This window comes from Marmota monax, unplaced genomic scaffold (genome assembly GCF_021218885.2).
Source record: "Marmota monax isolate L192 unplaced genomic scaffold, Marmota_monax_Labrador192_F-V1.1 WCK01_AAM20220418_F8-fsc00017, whole genome shotgun sequence".
Classification (NCBI taxonomy): domain Eukaryota; kingdom Metazoa; phylum Chordata; class Mammalia; order Rodentia; family Sciuridae; genus Marmota; species Marmota monax.
The window spans coordinates 20718964-20742671 of NW_026695241.1; the positions used below are offsets into that span (position 1 = coordinate 20718964).

At 51.4% G+C, this 23708-nt stretch overlaps 1 protein-coding gene across 1 annotated transcript; it reads right to left on the bottom strand.

Moving 5' to 3' along the window:
- Positions 1–1807: 1807 nt before the first annotated feature.
- Vsx2 (visual system homeobox 2) lies at positions 1808–21371 on the bottom strand. The gene is made up of 5 exons (XM_046441143.2): positions 21002–21371; positions 19641–19725; positions 15782–15905; positions 4415–4595; positions 1808–3656 (listed from the first exon to the last, which is right to left on the bottom strand). The coding sequence occupies exons 1-5, from the start codon at positions 21369–21371 to the stop codon at positions 3331–3333; spliced, it is 1086 nt and encodes a 361-aa protein (XP_046297099.1). The 3' UTR covers positions 1808–3330.
- Between the last annotated feature and the right edge of the window lie 2337 nt (positions 21372–23708).

A 23708-nucleotide genomic window follows, 5' to 3' on the forward strand; every position in this document is an offset into this window, starting at 1 on the left:
TCCCAATGTCCTGGCTCCTTCCTCCCAATGCTATAAGAACAGATGTTTATTCTTCCGTAGGGAGGCAGGAGAGGCTCAGAGGTTAAACACCTTGACCCAAGTCCTATGGATGGTCAGTTCACCCTGTTATACACTTTCATGATCCTTTATACCATGCCTCCAAGGCCTTAGAACATTTGCAATTTTCTATTTTCTTTGTGTGATTATTGGGATTCTGTTCCTCCATCCAGACCGTAAATTCTGTAAGAACAGGGACTTAGGACTGCTTTGCACCCCCCTGTAACCCCAGTGCCCTACTCTACTGCCTGATACATATTAATTGCTCGATAAATTTTGTTAAATTATTGAGTAATTGCATAAGGTATAGAAAGAATGTTCATTCATTCAAGAGTAGCTTGAGTAGCAGGCCCTTTGATGGGTCCTAGGGTTAAAAGACAAATAAGGTAGAGTCCCCTCCCTTGAAGAAGTCAGTCTTGTGGGGAATATAACATGGAAAATTCCTGAAGGAGCAACGTCCCAAATACCATGAGAGAACAGAGGCAATAAACCCTTTTGGCAGGGTGAGGTTGCTTTGGGGAGAAAGAGACTGAATGAGAAGTGGCAGTTTGTTTCTAGAGGGTTGGGGTGGGCAGGTTAGGTAAGGGCATTCCTAGGCCCCGATGCTCAGGGAAAACCTGGACACAGCCCAAGGCAGGCAGGACTTGAAGTCTTGTCCCTTTATCACCCAGCTGCCAGAGTTCCCACAGTTGCCCCCTCAGGCTCCAAGTTGGGGAGTACCACACGTGGGTCCCATTTGGGGTACAAGGACTGCCCGCCTCCTGTCATTCTCTTTTGTGGGTGGGTTGCCAGAAACCTCTACTGCAAGGAAGTTCCACATCTGAGCCAATTTGAAACAATCTTATGAGATTTTTTTTTTTTTTTGAGCCCAAAGCTCAAATACAGCCTCTCCAGTCTGCTCAGAGCTCTCTCTCTCCTCTTGTAATTCCATCCAACACACCATCAAGTTGGCAGGTCACAGCTGTCTGCAGGCAATTTCTTGCTGGCCCTTCTTGTGTGGGTTTTTCTTTTACTCTCCTTCTCTTTGACAGGGATTTAGCATAATCTGTCTGACTTTCAGTTCCAGATCCACTTACCTTTTTTGTTTGTTGTTATTTAGGTGGAAGGTAAGATCTGCGAATGCACAGGTATATGATAAAAAGAAAGAAGTCTGCATTCTTGGGGGCCCAGGTGGACTGTAGTCTTCACTAGTGGTGCAAAGGAAATAGGGTTAATTCCAAGTAAGTAGCAGAGAAAAAGGTTAAATGGAATCTACTTTGTGGGGAGTCGCTGATAGGTAATACCTTAGGGGCTCCATGACTGGGATATTTAAGTTGGGCCTGCCTGGAGGAGGGTTCCATATCACAGTGATAAATGTCACTGAAGGGTTGTATCAGCTCAACCAAGAGAAGCAGGCCACTTGCTTCTTGACATTTCAAGTAATTTTAAAAGAGGAACCTAGTTTTGACCTAAAAAATCACTCTGTAGATTAACTTTGATGCCACCTATACACATAGGCACACACCATTCCCCACCCACAGAGGACTTCTGGGTCCCTCCTCGGCTGTTTTTACATCAATTTTATTCTTACTTGTATCTTTACAGAAAATGGCACAAAAGCACAGGTTTAGAATACCTAGAGGTTATTACAGTTCCATATTTCAAACAGCTCAATATCAAGATTTTCTTCTCACTCTATGTACATTATTTACACACCAGGGCTACAGTCTAACATTGTCGAACCAACAGAGGACAAAGACAAGATCTGGGGTGGGGAAGGGTGTTTCCATAAATGGGATGAAGAAATCAACTTTCGATAGAGAATTAAAATTGCAACTCAGTGTCTCAGGCCTTTCTCTTGCAAGTATCCCCCGCCATGATGGGTGGGGAAGTAGAAAAAAAATGTCATGGGGTGAGAGGGCTCATGCCTGGCCTGGGAGTATGGTCCAGTGGGCTCCACCGAGCTGTGTTCCCATTGCTCATGCAAAAGTGAAAGGGCAGAGTGGAAGGAGCAGCTGCAGAGAGGCCATAGGTACTGATAGGCCTACTCCTCAGCAGAAGGGAGCCCTAGTCCCTTATTTCAACATGGCTCCTGGGTCTGTCTTATTCTAGTTGACATACTTCCCAGCATACACCTGGCATGGTATGAGGGCTTGCAGCTTTATCTGGCTTAACACTGGCTCCTGTTTTGCTTTCCTTTGAACCTTTTCCCCTTCCTTTCTTGCGACCCATCCATGATGCATATTTATGGCTCAGTGCCATTCCAGGCTTAGGGATGGCCTGGGTCAAGTTGAGGCCAGATCTGTGGTTTCCTAGCTTCACTGCTTTTCTCCAAGCAGGCAATGCTTGGAGTAGTTTGCTAGAAGCCCTAGGCAAAGGATGCTTTGCACAGCAGGTCAAGGTCATGGCAGTATATGGGGAAAGTTGGAATGCTTCAGAAATACAGGTACAGGATCCAAGGACTCTGGTAGGGGACCTGGGCTCCCCAATAATGCAGTGAGCCACAATATTTATGAGACGGGCCTCCTCCCTGCAGGGCATAGGACCTGGACCCAGTAAAGGTCTTATACATGGGCACATGTGCTGTTGGCACCTGTGATGAGGAGGAACCCATGGGGCAGGTTGGGCATGGAGAAGGCGGGTTCCTGAGGGTGGCTCAAAGGCTCAGGCTGAGACTTCCCAAGTTCAGTCTGGAAGGTGGGTAGCATTGGAGGGAGAGATGGAGGACGTAGAGGTAGTGTGCGTGGGCCTGCGGGGCAGTATATTTTCTACGCAGCAGAAACCCAGGCCCAGGTCCCCCAGAAGGAACAGGCTGAGGGAAGATTTGATGAGGATTGGGGTGCTCAGGACATTGGAGCTGAAATGCAGATACTCAATCCATGTCACGGCTGTCTGGCAGGCTATGCGTTGGCAGCGATGGACTTTAGGCATGTGCCGAGCAGAATCCAAAGAGGTGCGGAGCTGGGAAGGGGGCCCTTCAGAGCCAGAGAACAGAGCAAGGGGTGGATTTGGACAGCAAGAGTTGCCAAGAGATTGAGAGAAAGGGGCTTGAGGGGATGGCCGGGGCAGCAAGTGGGCTTCTGAGGCAGGGATGTTGGGATGAGGAGGGTGCTGGAGAGTCAGGACTACATCAGGAGGTCTCAGCAGGGTCCAAAGCTGAGGCCAGAAATGACCTGTGCCTGGAGTCAATGGGGGTAATCGAGGGCCTGTGGGGCAGGTGAGGGTGGCAGAGAACCTCCCCGCACCACAGGGGCCAAGAGGAACACAGTCTTGGGTGCCTGAGCGCCCCTTGACCTAAGCCATGTCCTCAAGTTGTGATGGACTCAGCTTCTCGGCCGGCCTGTCTTCTTCCACGGCCTCTTCCTCCTCTGCCTCCTCTGCATTCCGGGCCAGGCTGTCTGGCCCAGACACAGTCCCCAGCACTTTGGTGCTGTGCTCCTGAGCTTTGGCTCGGAGCGCTGCGATGCTGTTCTCCCTTAGTTCCTCCTGGGAGATGGCTGCCTGGGCGTCGGGGCCCCGCTCTTCCTGCTCCATCTTGTCAAGCTTGGGCAGGGCCTGGCGTTCCACCTCTGGCTTCCTCCCCGACTCGGCTGCTGCCTCCAGTGACTTTTTGTGCATCCCTAAAAAGAATTGTTGGTATTCGGGTTTAGAAAAGCGCCTGGGAAAGCCATCTTGAACTGAAAACAGCAAAGATAGAGAGAGGCCAGAATTAAGGACAAGTAGAAAGCCTTGCTTCACACACGCCAGTCACGCAAGTCCCAGGGCTGGGCCAGGGTCAGGGGACAGGAAGTGGGGGGGGGGCGTGGAGGGTTGCAGGCCAACAGCGGGGAACCAGGCCTACAGAGGGCCTCTCAACAAACCCTGGGCACCTGGCCCCCCAGGGCCTGTTCTGTCCCTTCAGGGCACAGCTCGACTCCCCACCCCTCCATCCTGGGAATCCAGGTCTTAGAACCCCAAGATAATCTGATGCTCTTATCAGACTCAGGACTAGATGGCAAGTGGGGGAAGAGGGCAGGTGGAGAGATTTGGGAGAAAAGAATTACTTTGGGGCAATGCCAGAGAAGTGGCCAAAGGGACCTAAGGGTCCCCTCAACTCCCAGGGGGCTGTTTGATTTGTCATAAGCCCATCTCTGGTCAAGGGGAAGGGGGAATACAGACCCTGGGGTAACAGCCACACCCTCCTTACAGGATAAAAGAATCCAGTCAGGGACCAGTGCAGGATGAGAGTCCCTGGCACTCAGTAAATCGGTGCAAGGAAGAGACACCACACCCAGGCCCTGCCTGCCTAAGTCCCCAAGGTAGTCCCCACGGTAGTCCTCCAGGGAGCCCGCTCTCCTCACCTCAGGGGCAGGGCCCCAAGGAAGGTGCGGGCTCTTACCCAGTAGCCACGGGGCACAGGAGTCCATGATGCCATCCTTGGCAGACTTGAGGATGGACTCTGGCAGGGGGATGGAGTGTCGCACCATGGCCCCGTAGAGCCCATACTCTGCCATAACACTGCTCCGTCCCCAGCACTTCTCTCGCTTCCTCCACTTGGCTCTGCGGTTCTGGAACCAGACCTGCAAGTTCAGAGGAGTGGCTCAGGGGCCGTGCTTTAAGATGGTCCTTACCCCTGCCTGCTCAGTACAGATTTCCTCAGCAAGGTGTCCTTGCCCCAGCTCTTCCACCCCATGCTGTCCCTGAGGTTCCTCCAGGCTTGGAGGTGTCAGAAGGAGGATATCAAGACCTGTGAGAATATGACTTTAAAAAAAAAAAAACGCTTTGTTTTTAGTCAAACGAGTTCTAGGGAGATGGGCTACGGATGCCTACTGGACAGTCCCTTGCAGGTGAACAACACTCAGTGTGTTCTTTGGTTTGCTGCTGACAAACCAAGACATGATAGATATCTTGCTAATGTCATACCTCCAGTGTATAAACAGAATCTCTTTCTGATTTGCAGAAGGACAAATTCCCATAGTCCCTGGACAGGTACTGTGTCTTATTCTCCACGGAGGCCAAGAGGCCCAGAGGCCCAGAGGAGTCCAGGAAGGCTGCAGAAATGGCAGCAGATGATCTTGGGGACATTTCATCCAGGTGTCAAGGAAACCCAAGGCAGGGAGGGGACTCTTCCTGGGTCAGGATCCCTTCTCTGCCCTGTCCCAGCTGAGCCCTGCCATGCTGTTTTTTTGCCTTGCATATTCTAGAGCCCACAGTTCTGGGCCTAATGTGAATGGAATTTTGGGGAACTGGGTGCCATCCGTCTGTCAAGGAATAGATACAACATTCTCCAGGGTGTGAGGGGCAGAGGTGAGTAGGAACACAGGAGAGTGTGTAGGCCCACCCTGGGGAATGATTCCCTGGCCCCTAAGCTGATTGGTGCAGGGTCTAAATGAGACTGGGGTACCTTGTAGGCATGTACTGGTTCTTGGAGGAGATTCCAGAAGCCCTGTCCAGTTTGGAGAGGGAGGATTTCTTGGCTTCCCAAAGCCCCTTTCCTGAGACTTTCCCCTGCCTAGTGCCTCAAGGCAGGAAGAAGCGCTCAGGAAACTGGTGGGCCTGGAAGGACCCCAGGCGTTTCTCTTGTCTTTGGGGCCCTGACCCCTGGGGCGGCAAGATGCTGAAGCACCCCAGGGGAATGGGACGGGTGGGGGAAAGTGATGGGCTTCGGAAAATCCATTGGTTTTCTCGGCGATTTCCATTCCCTCGCCTGGGCGCCCCCACTCCCCGCCTTCCCTCGGGCCCCTCCCCCGCCCTAGGCGGCCAAGGTATCAGCTTTTGATGAAAAATTGCTCCAGCTCTATTCAGGAGGCGGCAAAAGAAGAGTCACCCCCAGGGGCAGCCCTGGGCTGATTGAAAAATAAGTTAATTTCAGTTTGAATCGATGGGCCTCAGGCACTGAAATATCACGGGAAATTAAAGCGGCTGCTCTCCCGGGAGCCGCGGCATTGACCCGCACTAATTAATGCTGGGGAGGCAGCGCTCGCCTCGCCGCGAGCCGCTCCCCCTCCCCGGGGGACCCCAAACACTTCTCATTTAACTAATTAGACGGGGAAAATTGGGTGTTAATTTGTTTAGGATTTTTTCCCCTCTTCCCCCCAGCAGCTCTCTCCCCGGCCCCCGCCCCGCGCGGGGGCGCGGAAATGAATGCGGGGCTCGCCGGCAGATGGCTGCCCCGGTCACTCTGCAATCTTCTCCGACTTGATTGCTTGATTAGGTCGTTAGCACATTAAAAAAAAAAATTGCTTGCCGTCTGGCGCTGGCGTGATGAGTGGGACGCGCGGCAGCGCCTGGGTAATTTATCTTTTTATACGGCAAAGAATTTGATTTCAATCTGCAGATATATGGGGCGCCTTTGACACCTGTTTAACATCGCGCTGCTGACAGCTTAACCCTTTGCTGTCGGGGCCGCGGGGAGTTCGGCTGGGGGCCCGCAGGGCTCCGGGTCCGCGCACTCCAGCGCTTCGCGCCGCCGCCGCCAGATGGCGCGGTGAGCGCCGGGCGCCTCGCCGGCAGTCCCGAGTCTGCGGTGGAGCTAGGCTGGCCACACCCGGCAGGGGGCGCCCAGGCAGCCCCCAAACACCCGCGGCCGCTCCGACGCTCTGTGTCTGCTCGCAAGACCGCTACGTCCGCACTCGCCTTTCAGTGGACCCAAGCGTGTGTAACCCTGTTTTGACAGCTTTTCCTTTGTAAATAACCGAGAGCATCTAAAAATGGGAGAGACACGGCCTCAGATGCCCTGGGCCTCTCCACCCCGACACCAACCAGAAAGCCATCGCCGGTCCCCCACGGAGCTGCAGCGCCTTCCAACGTGCATCTTTGCCATCACCGTTTGGCACTTGCAGTTCCTGCTCATAACTGGAGAGCTGGGAAGCACAGCTGCAAAGCCTCCTCCTGGTCTGGACCTTGTCAGCTTTGGGTGTGTGTCCCCTTGCCAAGGAAAAGGTTTATGCAGTTTGAAGGCCTCTAGATGGCTATTCTCCTAGCACCAGAGTGCAGAGCTGTGAGTCATGAAGGCAACTAAACTGGCCTTCATCTAGGCCTGGCTCCAGGCTGCGTTTAGATCTCTCCTCAAGGCTGCCTGCTGTTCTGCAGGGTGTCTGCCCTACCCAGGGCCGGCGATTTATGTGGGGCTTCTGACCTGTCCCATCTCCATATCCCATTAGCACTGGGTCGCCCTCCACAAGTACCCACTTGCTTCAAGCTGCCTTCTCCCGGAGAGGCAAAATCAAAACAGGCTAATATATATAACAATCCATATAAGCGACTCCGGTTTCATTCACCTCTTAGAGAAAACCTCCAAGAATGGACCCCATGCTGATAGAATTCCAATCACCTGATCTGACTGCAGAGGAGTGGGAAGTCTTTATAATCAAGTTGTTTGCTGCCTGATCAGATGACCTGTCCTGCTTGAGTAGAGTGCATTACAAAGCAACAAGGCCCGCAACTCTTTAACTGGAACCCCTGGGGTCAGAGGATGTTTGGGATTTTGGAATACATATGTGATGTATATACCACGTGGTACATATCACTCTGCACCAGCAGCACCTTATAATCACTCCCATCAGTTCTGATCCCTGCAGCAAAACATAAACATAAACTTAGTTGTATAAATTGCATAAGATCTAGTCTGATTTTTGCCGCCAAATGAGTTTTGATGCCAAATTTATGAAGAAACTTTTCGTGTCCAGCACTGTTTGGATTTGGGAATTCTGGAGAAGGCATTATGAAGTGTTAAAAAACAAAGGCCCCACCTACCCCAATCCACATTGCCCTGGCTTGCCCACCAGCTCTAGAGGCCTCAGTGCTGGAGATCAAGCAGGACTTTCAGATGGAAACAGCGTCTTTAGGAAACTGAAACAAGGGTCCAGGCTCAGGATTCTGCTCTGGACCATTTTTTCTGGGTCTCCTAATTTGCATAGATGAATAACTGGTCTATACATCAGACTCTGCCCACAGACAGTGTCCCAGGGGAGCAGGTGCCAGCTGGAGGCTCTAACCAGGAGTCATCCATACCCTCACTTATGGGCTCCGGGAACGCCTGGCTCTCCACGAAGACCAGATGCTACTCCAATTTACAGAGGAAACCTGGACAGCCAAAACGATTTTGTTTTAGGACAGTTGGCAGGGAAACTGGCGATGGTGCCTTGGAGGGAAGTGGACAAGGCATTAGAATTAACCCTCACTGCTCTTTGTATTTACTTTTCTCTCCTCTTCCTGGAAGCCACCTGCAGGTGTGCTGAACTTAAACATTTACAAAACTCATTGAGGCCAACCAGTTCTGAACTTCAATTCCCAGCTCTTAAAAATTGCTGTGTGATCTTAAGTATATTACTTCACTTCTCTCACTCTCAGGCTCTTCAAACAAAAAAGAAGAATACTGTTCGCCCTCCATATCCATGGGCCATGCATCCAGGATTCAACCAACTGTTGATTGAAAATATTTTTTTTTTTAAATTGCATCTATACTGGATATGTACAGACTCTTTTTCTTGTCATTATTGCCTAAACAACATAGTAGAACAACAGTTTACATCATATTGGACATTATAAGCCATGTAAGTATGTACAGGAGGATGTACATACATTATATACAAATACTATGCCCTTTTTTGTTTCTATTTATCTTGCGGTGCTGGGGATTGAACCCAGGGCCTCACACATGCTAGGCAAGTGCTTTATCATTGAGCTTCATGCTTACCCCTCAGCCTATTTTAACACAGCCAGCCTCTGGTTTCCCTGCCAGGCATCTGGAGTGCCAAACAGATGCCCCTGAAACCCTTCCTGCATTTCTAACACATTCCAGGCCCTCGGGGCTCAAATGCAGGCAGAGCCCGCCCCTGTGAACAGCCTTGATTCAGAAGCTTGGAGCCTAGGCTGGAGCTGGCTGACCCGTCTGTGGCTGCCTCTGTGAACATACTCACATGTTAATCCCCCTGAGTGTCCTGCTCCTCATCTGCCTGTGATATCACTGCCTGGTAAGTTTGTTGGGAAAATTAAAATACTGTGTGGAATACCTGGCAGGTAAAGAGCTAGAACATGCAAGCCTGATACAGGTGAATTCGGTGGGCAAATGTGTCATGCTGAGATTTGGCTTCTCAGCAAATGCAACCAGACCCTCCTGTCTCCCACCTGTGAGAAAGAATCCTTGTCGGCATTTAGGCCCCTTTTCTACTTGGGCTCTGGGTTCTGAGAGGCACAGAAGAGTCCACTGAGTCCTCTCTCACTTGCTTTTCTGATGGCCCACTTTCTAGAAGAGATGGCTCTTCTTTCCTGGGAGTCTGGTCCCAGCCAGGGCCAGAACCTTGCCTTATATGTTGGAGGCTCTTAGTCGGAGAAAGGGCTCAGAGTGACACCAGAGTCACCAGGTTTGGAGTCCCAGGCAAAAGTGAAGCTGGCAGACTCTTCCAGCTTGGGTTTCCAGGTACATTTCCTTTCAGAGGAGGTGCCTGTCACTGCTCAGGAAGCTCAGGTGAGGAGCCTCTAGATGTCAGCAGCTGCTGTGGCAGGTACCTCCATAACATACAGGCAGAGGGTGCCTGTACCTCCCAGGCTGACTGGCCCTGAGGAACCACTCCTTGCCACATGGATGCTCTCTTGCTACAGGGCACACAGCTAACAGGCTAAGTCACTCCACCAGTTCTTCCTCTCACTCTATGAGTGGCCAGCACAAAAAGCTGTGACCATGTCCCAGGCCAGGGCTCCTCTGTCCTCAAACATGCCATCTCCTGCAGTCTGCCATCCTGGCATCCCCACCAGACAACATGCCCAGGGCTGCTTCCCTCCAGGGTCTCCCAGGAGACCGTCTACAGTCCTTCAAGGATCACACCCCTACAGGAGACATCGTGCATAATAGATGCCATTTACACATTCTGGTCACCTCACTACCTGCAAGCTCTGCCTTCAATTTTTTTTTTTTTTTTTGGTACTGGGAATTAAGCCCAGAGGCACTTTACCACTGAGCTACATCCCCTATCCTTTTTAATTATTATTTTGGAAGGGAGTACCAGGGATTGAACCCAGGGGCACTCAACCACTGAGCCACATCCCCAGCCCTATTTTGTATTTTATTTAGAGACAGGGTCTCACTGAGTTGCTTAGTGCCTCACTTTTGCTGAGGCTGGCTTTGAACTCATGATCCTCCTATCTCAGCCTCCAGAGCTGCTTGGATTGCAGGCATGTACCACTGCGCCTGGATTTTATTATTTTTGAAACAAGTTCTTTCTAAGTTGCCGAGGATCTTGCTAAATTGCAGAGGCTGGCCTTGAACTTGCAATTCTGCTTTAGCCTCCTAAATTGCTGGGATTACGGGCATAGGCCACTGCAGCACCTGCCTTCCAATCTTGCCACATACCATTAGCCTAGCTTTATCAGTCACATGGTAGCATCCATCATGTTGGATCAGCCCTTTCCTCTCCCCAAAAGGCTGGAAGCTGATAGATTGGGGCTCATTGCTGGCTGAGGTAACACTCCACCACTGCTCAGTACTTCAGTTCACTCTTTCCATCCCAGTGTGAGGCTTGAAGACCAGGTCTTGCTGCAGCCTTTGGTGACCACTAGGGGGCAGTACCAGGCAGCATTCTTCCCCACACCACTGACAGGTCAATTCCTTCCTCACCCACCCATCACCTCAAACTCCACTTTCTTCCACTCATATTAACCCACTTGCCCTATCCTGAGCCTCTAGTACTTTTACACTGATTGCATGCAGAATCACCTGGAGAGTCTTAAGACACATAGATGCCAAGGCTCCACTCCAAACCAATTAATCAGGATTGTTGGGTGTGGGCCCTGTCTGGGTATTCTAAAATGCTACCTTGAGTTGAGATGTCACCAGCCCTTTCCCATGCAGACAACTTTTGACACCTTGATCTCTACCCAGGGGCACTCAACCACTGAGCCACAGACTGGCAGACTGCATGGTAGGGACCACTATAAAAGAAGCAAAGTTGAACGTGCAGGTCAGAGCACCGAAACCTTACCATTCCCTATCCACGAAGCTGCTAAGACTGGAGGAGACATGGACCCTGTTCTCTTTGAACATCCATAGCTCTGCAATGTTTGAATTTTTATAACTTTATAACAATAATAAAAACACAGTAAACAAATAAAAGAATGCATATATATACCCACGTCTTAAGATTCTGGCAACAAGTGACCCCACAGAGGAAATAAAATTAGTCTGCAAGCCCTTTTGCCATCCCTACATCTGACACCTGGCAGGTACTGAGGTGACCAGAATGTGTAAACGGCATCTGTTATGCACGATGTCTCCTGTAGGGGCGCTATCCTTGAAGGACTGCAGACGGTCTCCTGGGAGACCCTGGAGGGAAGAGCCCTGGGCATGTTGTCTTGTGGGGATGCCAGGAGTGTTGTCTGGGCAGAGACTTCAGGAGTGCCTTATCCCAACATTTATACCTACAGAGGACTGTGTGCCTGAGTCTCTCGTGGGGACTTGGCATCTTTTCTTTCCCCAACAGCTCACCATAGCTCTCCAGCCCAAACCCAGAGAGCTCTAGAGAGACCTGGCCCTCCTATCAGGGCCATTCACATTAATTATTATTATAGTTTGTACAGATACTGCTCATGGGATCTCATTGATCACAGTTGTGTACTGAGTCTGAATCCTGGTCTACTGCTGATTTTACCTTTCAGAGTCCTCATCCTGAAAATGGACAGGAGAAGAACACCTGACTCACCTGGTGTTGTGAGATGAAATCACACAAGGCACGGGAGGTACTTAACATCTGGGACAGTGGTAAGTACTTAATAAATTCCAGAAATCACAATGCTTTTATGAAGTTAGCAGTTCAGAAAAATGTTACTATTATTAATTCACAAATAAATAATCTGAGGCTCAGAGTCTGGCTTGCCAGCAGTGAAACAAAGATGGGAAGTAGGCCTGTATGACTACTGGGGGTCCTCGGTAGGCCTCCAATGAGTCCAGGGGTCTCCTTAGGTTGGTCCCGCAGGGTGTGAGCCCCAGCTATCCACCTAAAACTGTTAAACTCCACCTGGTCTGCACCCCACTCCACCTATGGCAGCCCAAGCCTGGTGAGGGAGGTGATCCTGACAAAATTGCTTTCTGGAAGGAATCCTGCCTCTTTATTTCACAGATGAGGAACCTGAGGCCCAGGGCCTCAGGCTTCTATGGGTGTCAGAGTCTGAGGTAAGAGCTGTTTTTTTTATTTGTTTGTTTGTTTGTTTGTTTTTACGGGGGGTGGGATAGTTGGTACCGGGGATTGAACTCAGGGGCCCTCAACCACTGAATCACACCCCCAGCCCTTTTTTTGTATTTTATTTAGAGACAGGGTTTCACCGAGTTGCTTGGGGCCTCACTAAGTTGCTGACAATGACTTCTAACTCACGATCTTCCTGCTTCAGCCTCTTGAGCCACAGGGCTTACGGTGGGCCACCATGCCTGGCTCCCACCTGGAGAATTTCTAACTCCATACTTGGAGCCTCTAGTGATTCCCCTTTTCTCTTCCTCCATCCCTAACACACACACACACACACACACACACCTACACACACACACACACACAGCTATATCACCCAAGGCTGGGGCAAGGGAGGGGACGGGCTCTTGACTGGTAGCTTTTCATCTTCAGATGCATTGACCCCACCTAATCAGCACGCAGAGAGACATGCTGAGGAACGGGGACAAAATAGTGGAGTAAGTGTCCCAGAGTCTAAAAGACTCGGTCTGAATTCTGATCTCTGTCCTTCAGTTCCTTTTTTGTAAAATGGGAATTCTAGTCTCTAGCTCACAGGGTGTCTAGGACTCTTAGCTGAATAAACATAACTAACTCTAGAAGGAAACAAAAGGCATTGGTTACCACTGGAGGCCTGCTACCTGGGAGTGGGAAGGAAAACTAATTTTTTACCCTTTGAACTCATGTACATGAATTTGCCCATTCAAAAATAATTTTGTGGGCTGGGGATATAGCTCAGTTGGTAGAGTGCTTGCCTTGCATGCACAAGGCCCTGGGTTCAATCCCCAGCACCACACACACAAAAAAATTTCTTTTTCATAAGTGAGGTTATTGTTATTATTTATGTATTGGTACTCAATAATTTGGGTGTGGGTGTGGGTGTATGTAGTACTGGGTGTTCTACCACTGAGTTACATCCCCAGATCTTAATTTTTTTTTTTTTAATTTAGTGAGACAGGGTCTCACTAAGTTGCCAATAACGGGTTAGAACTTGTGAGCCTCCTGCCTCAGCTAGGATTGTAGGTATTCACCACCCTGCTCTGCTAATAAATAGTTTTTAAAGTTATTATACAGTTAGTATGTTTGAGGTTCTGGGTTCAATACCCACCCTCTAAAAGAAGTTGTGAGACAGCACCCAGCCCCATGCTGACTTCAAACCACCTCTGTTCCCCCAGTGTCAAGTCATAGCACAGGCTTCAACCGAAAAAGCAGGTGGAAAAAGAATGGGCTTTAGACATGGTGTTGAATCTTGTGTCCCCCATTTCCTAGCTAGGTTGCCTTGGGCAAGTTTCTGTGCCTCTGTTTCTTTAGTTCCAAGAGGAGGCTATAGGCTGGGGGTGTAGATCAGTGGTAAACTGCTTGCCTAGTATGTGCAAGACCCTGGGTTCCATCCCCAGCACTGCAGGAATGAATGAATATACGAATGAATGCATACATGGAGGCTAGTGGTCTCTCTGCTACCAGTTGCCACAGGATTTAATAAGATCAGAGCTGAATCAGAGGGAGCAGGGGGGAACCTGGTACTCACTGCTCTGAACACTGTACACATATGGCTCATTGCATCTCTTATCCCATTGGACAGATGAGGACTAGGAGGCTCTAGCAGGGGAAGTTCAGCTGTGAACCCAGGCAGTGGGGGTTAGTATCCCCAGATACTCTACCACCCTGCCTCTCCTGCCATGCCACATATTTAGAAGAACCCCTGGTACATGGAAACTGCTCTAGAAATTCTGGTTGGGATTGTTATTGATACATGCCAAGATCTTTCCTCAGCCATCTGGTTAAACACCTGGGAGCACGACCACTTGACCACTCACACACACATTCAGGGGTCACTCTTAGCCACACGGTGCAGAGGATTTGAGACACTCTGCCTCATTTCTCCCACATCCACCAATATCATAGCCAATCCTCTCAGTCCTGGGGCAGTGATGCTCCTTGCTTCATACCCTCAGCTCCTCTGTGTGGTTCTGGTGACTTCTGACACCTTCCTTGCCTTATGGCAACTGGTTGAAGCCTACACTAGGTCTGCCAGGGCATTTATAGCAATGCAGTTACAACTTAGGGACAACCTTCCCCCAAATCCCAAGCTCAGCAAACTTAAAACTCCCCCACCCTCCACCACCACAGCTAAGCAGATTTTAGACAACTCACTGTAAGAGACAAGATGCTCCTTCTTACAGTCAGTAGCACAAATGTGAGGCCTACCAACCATGGCAATTTGCCAGACCCCACCACCACCACTACCACAGCCGCTCCTGATGGCCAACTTGGTGCTAATGGAGGACAGGCAGGGGTTACTGCCACATATCAGCTGGATGGCCTGGGCCTTGGCTTGCACACACAGTTCAAAATCAACATTCAGCTCATCCCACTAGAACCCAACTGAGTGAGAGGGGATGGTTCTAGGCCACCCTGGATAAGGTACCAAACATAATCGGCTTATGAATAATTGAGCTTATTGTTAGTGTCAATGTCTAAAGCCGTGGCTGAAATTTCTCCTAGATTTCCAAGGAGAGGAAGGCCCTGTTGGAAAAGTAACTCAAGACTTCATTTCCTATACTTCGGTCCTTGAGTGAGGCGGTATGAAGCAGCCCCCAAACCTTCAGTTTCTTCTCTGTCCGCCCTCTGCCCCACCTCTGCCCCTAGCACACATCACACCTGGAGACACACAGGCCCTCAATTAGGGTATGGAGAGATGCTGAGCAGAAGCAGTTTCAGGAAGTCCGGACCTGACTCCTGTCACACTCCCAAGTCCCAGCAGCAGCCACCTCTGGACCACACCAGGAGAGGAGCTTTCATTTCAGGTTGAAATCCAGCTGACTGGAAATGTCCTCTGGCCCTACTCACTTCCTGCCATGGAGGCCTTGCCTAGAAGCCACTGTATTGCATCCTCTCCCAGAGAAGTAATTCAGCAGCCCACCTTGGCCCAGCCAGGGGGCTCTTGAACGTGGGAAGGCCCTATGCCCACCATAGCAGAGGGCATGCTGCTCCAGACCAGTAGCTGGTTATGCCATAGAGCTACACAGGAGAGGAGGGGCTTGGAGAGTCACACCCACAGGCACATGTCCCAGGCCACATCTGGGGCCAGATTTGGAAAAGTAATGGTTTTGAGAGGAGGAAACAGCAGCAGCTGGATGTGGTGGTGGGGAGTAGGAAGCGGGGTAATGTCTTCCTCATAGGATGGGGAATGGAGGGAAGGGAAACAGACTGGAATCAGGACTAAAAGTCACCTTCCCCTTCACAGACACCCAAAATAGCCTGAGGGCCACCTCTGGCCTCAAAACAGACATCCACCACAACAGAGACCCTGCTCAGGACTACCCAGAACTCCACCTCTCATTGCCACGCCCCCTCAGGGAGCCTATGTCTGGAACAGCAGGCCAAACCACATCTGCTCAGCCCTTGTTCACACAGTGCCCACCTTACATGGTAGGTGATCAGAATCCTTAACTAAAGGATTCTTTCTGAATACATGCTCACAGGGGATGCAGGGGGGTGGGTCATGTGTATCTGGGACCCTGCAGAGACAGATGTCCCCTAGGGGATGTTACCTGTATCCTGTCTTCAGGCAGCTCCGTTTTCATGGCCAGCATCTCCCGGGCATAGACATCTGGGTAGTGGGCCTCATTGAATGCCTTCTCCAGCTCCTCTAGCTGGTAGGAAGTAAAGATTGTCCTGAGGGGAGCAAGATAGGACACTCAGGACCTCAGCAATCAGAAGAGCCTGACTTTGAAGAGAACAGAATAACAGAATGGCCCCTCTCCCAAGGCTCAGAGACTGATCCCAAACCCAGGCTGGCTTGGCACAACCCAATCAACATAGTCTCTGTCTCTCTGTTTCTGTCTCTGTCTCTGTCTCTCTCTCTCTCTCTCTCTCTCTCTCTCTCTCTCTCATACACACACACACACACACACACACACAGATAGCTTAATAGTCTGGACTCTTCATTCAAGGCTGAGAGCCCACACCATCCTTCTGGTGAGGGGTGGGCACTATTTCAGCCCTGAGTATGGCTCTGGAGGCAGTCTGATGTTAAGGAGGAAATTCTGAAGACCACAGAAAGCCCCTCCTACTCCCAAGCACAGAAAGTAGACCTCACCAGATAATTACATTCCGACCTGCTTCCTGGGCTCCTCTCAGACACTAGAGTTGACTTTAAATCCACTCAGAGTTCAAGGTTTCCCTGGAGGTCAGATGAAGCTTCAGCCTCAGTGTTTGCATGGCCAAGACCTGAACCCCCACCTGCTTAGCTGACCCCAACACTCCTTCCTGCTCACCTGACCTTTCTCTCCCAACACCAGACCTACCAACTGCCTAGAGTTGCCCTCAGGGGACTTTCCTCAGTCCCCTCCAGTGCCACTTTCCAACCAACCCCCACACTGAGTCAACTACTTGACTGAAAGTCCCATTTAAGCCTCCTTGGCCCCCGACTGAGCAGTTCCCATTGACCTGTTTTGTGTCAAAAACTGCTTTAGGGATCTAGTTAAAGCTACATTCTCTCACACTAAGAAAATGAGCAAACGAATATGCCCCAACACATAAAATCTCACCTCCAATATTAGGGGGCTCATAAACCACCTTTTTTGAATAAACCACTAAACGCCCATTTCCAGATACAAACTCTTCTTTTAATTTCACTAGGATTTAGGTGACCTTTATCCTGTACCCTTATCAACAAGCCAATAGACGAGATGGTCCAGTTTCCACAAACTGAATTTGTAAAATCGGTACATCCCTTGCTCGAGCCCCTGGGATTGGAGCCTGGGACCAGCACAGAGGGGTTAGAATGCCTCACTGCTTCGCCCTCATGCTCACCGAACGCAGGAAAACACGAGAAAGCCCCACATATTCCTTGTTCTGGTGTCCACTTTAATATCTCAGGGATGATGCAGGGGGTGTGAGAGGAAGACAGAAAATGACTGGTTTGGCTCTAAATCGTTCCATCTGTTCTCTTGAGGGGGATGTGTGGAATTCTTATGTATATGGAAAGTTTCATTCTTAAGAATTTTGAAGATCTGCTGCTTTCTATTTCTCTTCTACCATTTGCTGAAGGGCTCCGGAACTGATCGCCAAAATAAACAATCAATATATGCAAGTCCTTTTCAAAACCAGGAAAACTGAGTTACACAGGTAGTGTGACCTGGCCAAAGTCAGAGGAAAGCTGATTAGAGGTCATTGTGAGGGCTGCCTCTACTTGGAAGAGTACCCGATTAAGAAAAAAACAAAAACAAACTTCAAATCCCCCCAACTTCCCCTATTCTTGCCCCAGAACTGGACCATGTGTCATATTCCCCATAGAGGTCCTCCTTTGCCCACTATGTGACCCAAACTTTGCTCCTGGTTTAGCTAGAGTCCCAGGTCCTTCAATCCTGTTGTGTCCAGTCTAAAGAGGAACTGAGCTTTCCAAGAAGAGCAAAATCCCAGAAACTGTCCCCATCGCTGCTCCACCCCCACCCCCACCAAACCCTGCTAAACCTGGTTTGTTTCCTGGGGAGATAAAGACAACCCCATCACTCATCACCAGATTCCAGGGGCTCTTCCCCCAAATTCCCTAATGAGAAAAACTCAGGAAAATGTTTTTTTGTTGTTGTTGTTTGTTTTTCCCCTAACTAAAAACCGCACCAAGGAGTAGGGGGCTTAGTTCCGCGGCAGAGGGCTTGCCTAGCTTTGTGCAAAGTCTTGGATTTAATCCCGACAATAAATAAATAAATAAATAAATAAATACTGTGCCAGCCATCAGTAGCCATTCTCCTCTCCAATAATCTGCTGCCTCCATGCACCAGAAATAGAAACCCAAGATAGTTAATTCTCTGATGTTGGTGAGTTGCTGTTCTGCCCCTCTGGGAATTCACCAAAGCCCCCAAAGGTCTTTGGGGAGAGGGTCGAAGGGTCAGGAACCTTAAGCCCTTATACCATTCCAGTACCAGAATTTGAGGGATAATTTGAAATATCTAGGGAAACCCCTACCCCATATTCCACAGTCAGCACAGTAGCAGCAGGCTACCTCCACATCCTTGTCCTGGTTTGGGAAGGCTGACAGGATTACACACCCTGGGACCAGCAAGAGAAGGTGCATCAGCGGTGTTTTATGAATATTCGTTGAATTTTAAAAGTATGAGGAACAGGACTAGTAAAAAACGTTTCCATTTAAAATAAGCAAGGAAAGCAAATAACTGTCCAAAGGAAATGAATCCATCAAAGAGAAACCAAGTCGAAGTTCACCTTCTTTCAAGCAGGAACCTATTGGGGCCTGAGAGGTCAGGAAGGGCCGTTTTCAAAAATGGGGGTCAATAGTGGAACTTCCAAGGGCGAAGGAAGAGGGAGGGGCAGAGAAAGAGCCTACAAAGAGGCTTGGGAACAAATTGGGGAGAGAGGAGAAGATGAGGCGAGGCAGGGATCTAGGGAGCTCCCCAATGGGGAAATGTCCAGTGGGATCCCATTAGCGACCCACCTGGACTGGGGCAAAGAAAGAGTTGGGAAAACAGCCCGGCTGGGGAGGGAGCGCAGGGACAGCACTCGCAGAAAGACGGCAGATTTTTGCTTCTCGCCCCTTTATTTTCTTAAAAAAAAAAAATCTTCCCATGAACTTACACAAGGAGTGAGTAGGAGTGGTGCTGATGCCAAAGGGAAATAGGTCTCTGGGGGCGTGGGGCAGGAAAAGGGTGATTGCTTTTTAGGACATACCCTTTGGCACCTATTAAATTTTAACTTCGTGCAAGTAATGTCTATTTAAAGACACTTAACTCTCTCCCTGGTCTGCACTCCAATGCAGTCCACCCCACTCCAGTGGTTCTGTTGGGACCCCCCTATTTTACAGACTAGGAAACTGAGGCTCACATAAAGGTAGCAACTCTCAGAAGCATAAAATAACAGAAGCCAAAAGAATACGTTCCATAAGCGCAGATATCGCTCGAGCTTTGGGGAACGGTGGGAGCAGAAAACTGGGGAGTTGGCAGAGAAGAATCGGGGTCGGGGGCAGCGGAAAAAAGGTAAAAAGGTGGGCTCCAGTGGGAGATGGGGGCCCAATCTGCCCGCCGCCAGGTCTGCGTGGCTCTCAAAATGTGCTGCTGCCAGGAAGTGGGGACCGCCGACCCCTCTCCAGGTCGGGTTTGGCCCAGGTTGGGGCCTTTCCTTTCTCCTGCGGAGGGAGGCGAAAGCCCGACCAGTTGGGGAAGCAGCCCCGCGGCGGAGCTGCGCAGGCTGCTCTGGCGGCCCCTCAGCATCCTCACCTGGTGCGGCTAGACGCCAAGCCCAGACAGATTCCCACAAACGACGCCGGGTCTCTCCGCCCTAGTACGGCCCCGGGCTTCAGCTCTGGGGTCCGCGAAAATAAGACCCGAGACCGGAGCAGGGGACCGCAGGGGAGCGGATGGACAGGAGCAGTAACCGAAAGCGCCGCGGGGGTCTTACCTGTGTCGCCGCTTCTTCCGTTTCTTAGTCTGGTTTAGAGCCGATTTGGACATTTTTCGGTCACTGGAGGAAACATCTTCAGAATCTGAAAGGCGGGTGGAGGGACATGCACCAGAATGGGGAGAGCGCTCTGCGGCACCCGAAACCGGCGAGGGCCCCACCCCCGGCCGCCTGCGCGAGCCGTGCGGGCCTGCGGTCTCCCTGGAAGCCCTCAGGGACTCCAGTGGTTGTCCCCATCCCTAAGCCCAAGATGGCCCCACCAATGTCGGCGCCTCAATCTGGAGAATCTGAACAGATTTCGTTGCAAGAGAGGCAAAGGCCCCGGGGTCTTGGGGGGAGGGACGGTCGGAGAACCCGGCAGCCTCACGGGGTCGCAGGGACCCTCGGGTCTGCTCTCTTCTCTGCGCCTGCAGAAAGTTGGCCCGGAGGAGCGGACTCGTGCCGCCGAGAGCTGAGCCCCGGAAAGGGCTGGGAGTTGCCGGGTCGCTGTAGATTTCGCGATGCCCCCACAATGTGCCCTCGACTCGAAATCGGAGAGCCTGCAACGAGCCACTTTTCGTTGCCCTTTCAAAAAAAAAAAAAAAAAAAAAAAAAAAGAATAATAAAATGGAACGAAAATTTGGGGAAATTGCGTAGAGGGCACAAAAGCCGGTGGGCCGAGAAGACCAAAGCGGTCGGCTAGGAAAGTGGCCGAGGGAGGGCGTGGCGAGGTCATCTAGGGTCCTGGGCCAGCGAAGCGCCGAGATCCGATAAATTGTGACGCTTACACAGGATCCGATGGCGGCCACTTCGGCTGGCTCGGTGGCCTGGTTCTCCAAGTTCGTGGGGTGAAAAATAAACCCAGCTGAGCAATGCGGGGAGGGAGGAATGAAGAAAGGAGGAGGAAAATTGCAACTTTGGACACCAGGGCTGGGGCCAGAGCCTGCACCCGCTTCCTGGGCCGCCAGCGCGCGGAACAACATCGAGCTCCAGGAGCGCGGATCCTCCCAGAGGCCTGGACCGCCACGGAGCAGCAGAGCTGGGAAGCTCCAGGCCTCCCGCAGACCCTGCTGCACGGGTCTGACATCCCAAGCCGGGTATCCACTGGGGCCCCAACCCAGCGCTGCGCCCCAGACCAGCCTGACTCAGGGTCACGGGAACTAACAGCAGTTGGAAATGCTGGGGCCCAAACCCGACCGGCGCCAGAGCATCCTCCGGGTCCTGCTCCCGGGTGGGTTGGCTCCAGGCCCGAGCTGCGTGCGACCCCTCGGCCTGCAGGAACTTTTCCACCTGGAGGAGGCCTCGTCCTGCAGGCGAGAGCCGACGGCGCGGGGCTCCCGACTGACGCCCGCCATCGACCTCGTAGCCTCGCCCGCACCTACCCGAGCTGGCCGTCTGGCTGTTGTCCAGCGGCCCCGACGCTCTGCCCAGTGGCTGTAAGTGGACGCTCTGAGGGTCGGACAGCACTTCCAGGAAGGTGGGCTGCGCGTAGAAGCCGGGAAGCCCTCCGGGCCCCAGCAGCCCCATGCTGCCCACTCCTGCAGGGCTGAGCACGGAGCGCGCAGCCAGCAAGTGCCCAGGGGCCAGGCCGTCGAGGGCAGCTCGCGGGTGGGAGCTCGGGGGCTCCTTGTTCAAGCCCAGGATCTCCTGGATGCCGAACCCTGTGCACCTGGCCGGGGCGCCCCCCGAGGTACTCTTGGCTACTGTCTCAGATTTGGGCTTGCTCAGCGCTTCCCCCGTTTTCCCCGTCATCTCCCGGTTCTTTGGAGGGGCTGAGGCTGCAGGTCTTTTGCTCCCCCCACCCCCCCACCGGGCTCCCTGCTTGGCAAAGTTGGTCCCAGGTGCCCCCTCCGGTGTCTAATGCTCTGGAGCCCCAAGGAGATTCCCCTTTTATCCAACCAGGCGGCAGCCCAAGTGGGGTCAGAGCTGAACAGCCAATCACCGGGGCCAGGAGCGATTAGGAATTCCAAAAAGCTGGCAGCTCCAGCCGCAGGCAGCGCGGAGGGGCCAGGGCGCTGCGGGTCTGAGTGCTGGTGGGCTCTGCAGAATGCCCTTGGGCAGGGACCCCAGGGGCCGAGGTAAAACAAGAATCCGGGATTCTTCCGGGAGGCAGAGTGGGTAAGGGTTCTGAGCACATCCTGGCTAGGACCTGTCCCTGGGGACAGGTACCTGAGGTCGGGTGGGAGGATGGGCTAAAGGCATAAACTAGAAACTGGGAGACCTCCTCCCTCCCTTAACTCTTAGGACGAACAGCAGCCTTAAACGGGCCCAATTTGAAGACGCCTGTGTAAAGGGGGACAAGGGAAGGGTGAGGGCTCTGGACAGTGTGGTGGCAATGGGGATAAAAGAAGGGGCCAAGATGTGGAGAAGGAAACTGTTGGAGGACTTGTCAAGGCTTGTCTCCTCAGCACAGGTTATAATGCCTAGTTCAGGAGAGCTGTTCAATAAATCCAGACCCAATGAAGGAATGCATAATAAAGGGGTTAGGACGAGGGCTCTCTGGTGGGAAACAGAAGCTGTGAAGACTTCTTTGAAGGACCATGGACTTCTGAACATCTTCCTAGAGTAAGCATGAAGAGTGGTCTTCGTTTATTCTGCCACCTAGTCATTCAACTAATATGTACAGAGCACCTACCAGCTCTGAGCTAGAGGACCTAAGGGTTCTGCAGTAACAGACAGACAAGGCAAAGGGCCTGCTATACTTCAGAGTTCATTGAGCAAACAGAATGAAGAGGCTGGGACTGTTGATGTGAAGGGAGAGGGAGAAGGGAGGGGTGAGAGGCAATTAGAAGGGGAGCTGCCTTCCCCAGTTGATGGAGACCCTGTGATCACCTCCTGCACCGGAAGGGCAGCCAGTGGTGCCAGCTAAAAGCAGAGGGAGGCTGCAGGAAACTGCTTTCGACAGGATGGGACCAACTGGATGGGACCCTCCGATGGAGAGGAGGAACGCCTGAATTCTAAATATGGCAGTGTAGCTACTGGCTTCCAAGGCGCTCTTGCTTGAGGGCTCAGAGGAGAGCACGGTCCAAGTGCCATTAGTGAAGGTGAATGCGCCCATCACACACACTGCACAAGCTGCAGTGTATCCCTGAGGTCCCACATGGGCCACCTCTATCTCTGCTGTGACTTTCTTAAGGCTGGAAATTGTCTTGCCTGTCTTGGGACTCCTCTCTCCACTGTTCCTTGCATATAGTAGGTTTTTTTTTTTTTCCTTTGGGGGGGGGTGTGTTCCAGGGATTGAACACAAGGGCACTTGATCACTGAGTCACATCCCCAGCCCTATTTTGTATTTTATTTAGAGACAGGGTCTCACTGAGTTGTTTAGTGCCTCACTTTTGCTGAGGCTGGCTTTGAACTCATGATCCTCCTGCCTCAGCCTCCCAAGCTGCTGGGATTATAGGTATGTGCCACCATATCCAGCCTTATAGGTTTTAATAAAAGTTTCTTGACTGAAAAACATGATATGAAGGGAGGTAAAGAAAAGATCACTTTCTTTGGGTAGATGTTGGAAACCCAGGCTGAGAAGAGATTCTATTCAGGATTTTTTTTTTTTTTTTGGCCAGTCAGCTATAAACCCCTACATAGAGGGAAACCTTGTAACCATCCTCCGCCCAATGCCAGGGTGTCTGATATCCTCTGTGGCCACCATGGGGCCAGACTGAGAGGTTAGAAGAAACCCTACAGGAAGTTAACGGAGAACTTGCTAAAGAGCTTTGGTGAGGTGGGTCTGCATCCCCTCTAGTGAATGTGAGCTGGAATTCGTCAGGGGCTTACAGTGCAGGAGCCACGTAGAAGAGGGGAGCCTTTCACTCCATTAACCCATAATAATGCCATGCCCGCCAGTGCACCTCCATGACCCCAGCCCCTGGTCCTCACAACAGCCCGACAGCACCTTGGCTCGGCATCTGAAAACTGACTTAGCAATTCTTACTTGCAAGGTACAGATGTGGGATATGCAGTCTTGAGGCACCTTCACCTTGTATTCTATGAAGTTGGGTACCAAGTGGCACCACTCCCATAGACAATGTAAATGGTACCTCTGGAGCTATGCAGAATGGTGTCCTTGCCTGCCACAGAGGCATTTCTGGC

Excerpts from the sequence above, each read along its gene's own strand:
- Vsx2 (XM_046441143.2), bottom strand. The coding sequence starts at position 21,371 with ATGACGGGGAAAACGGGGGAAGCGCTGAGCAAGCCCAAATCTGAGACA. Across the intron at positions 15,906-19,640 it reads CGGAAGAAGCGGCGACACAG|GACAATCTTTACTTCCTACC; the intron begins GTAAGACCCCCG and ends TGCTCCCCTCAG. Across the intron at positions 3,657-4,414 it reads CTGTGCCCCGTGGCTACTGG|GGATGCACAAAAAGTCACTG; the intron begins GTAAGAGCCCGC and ends AATTCTTTTTAG.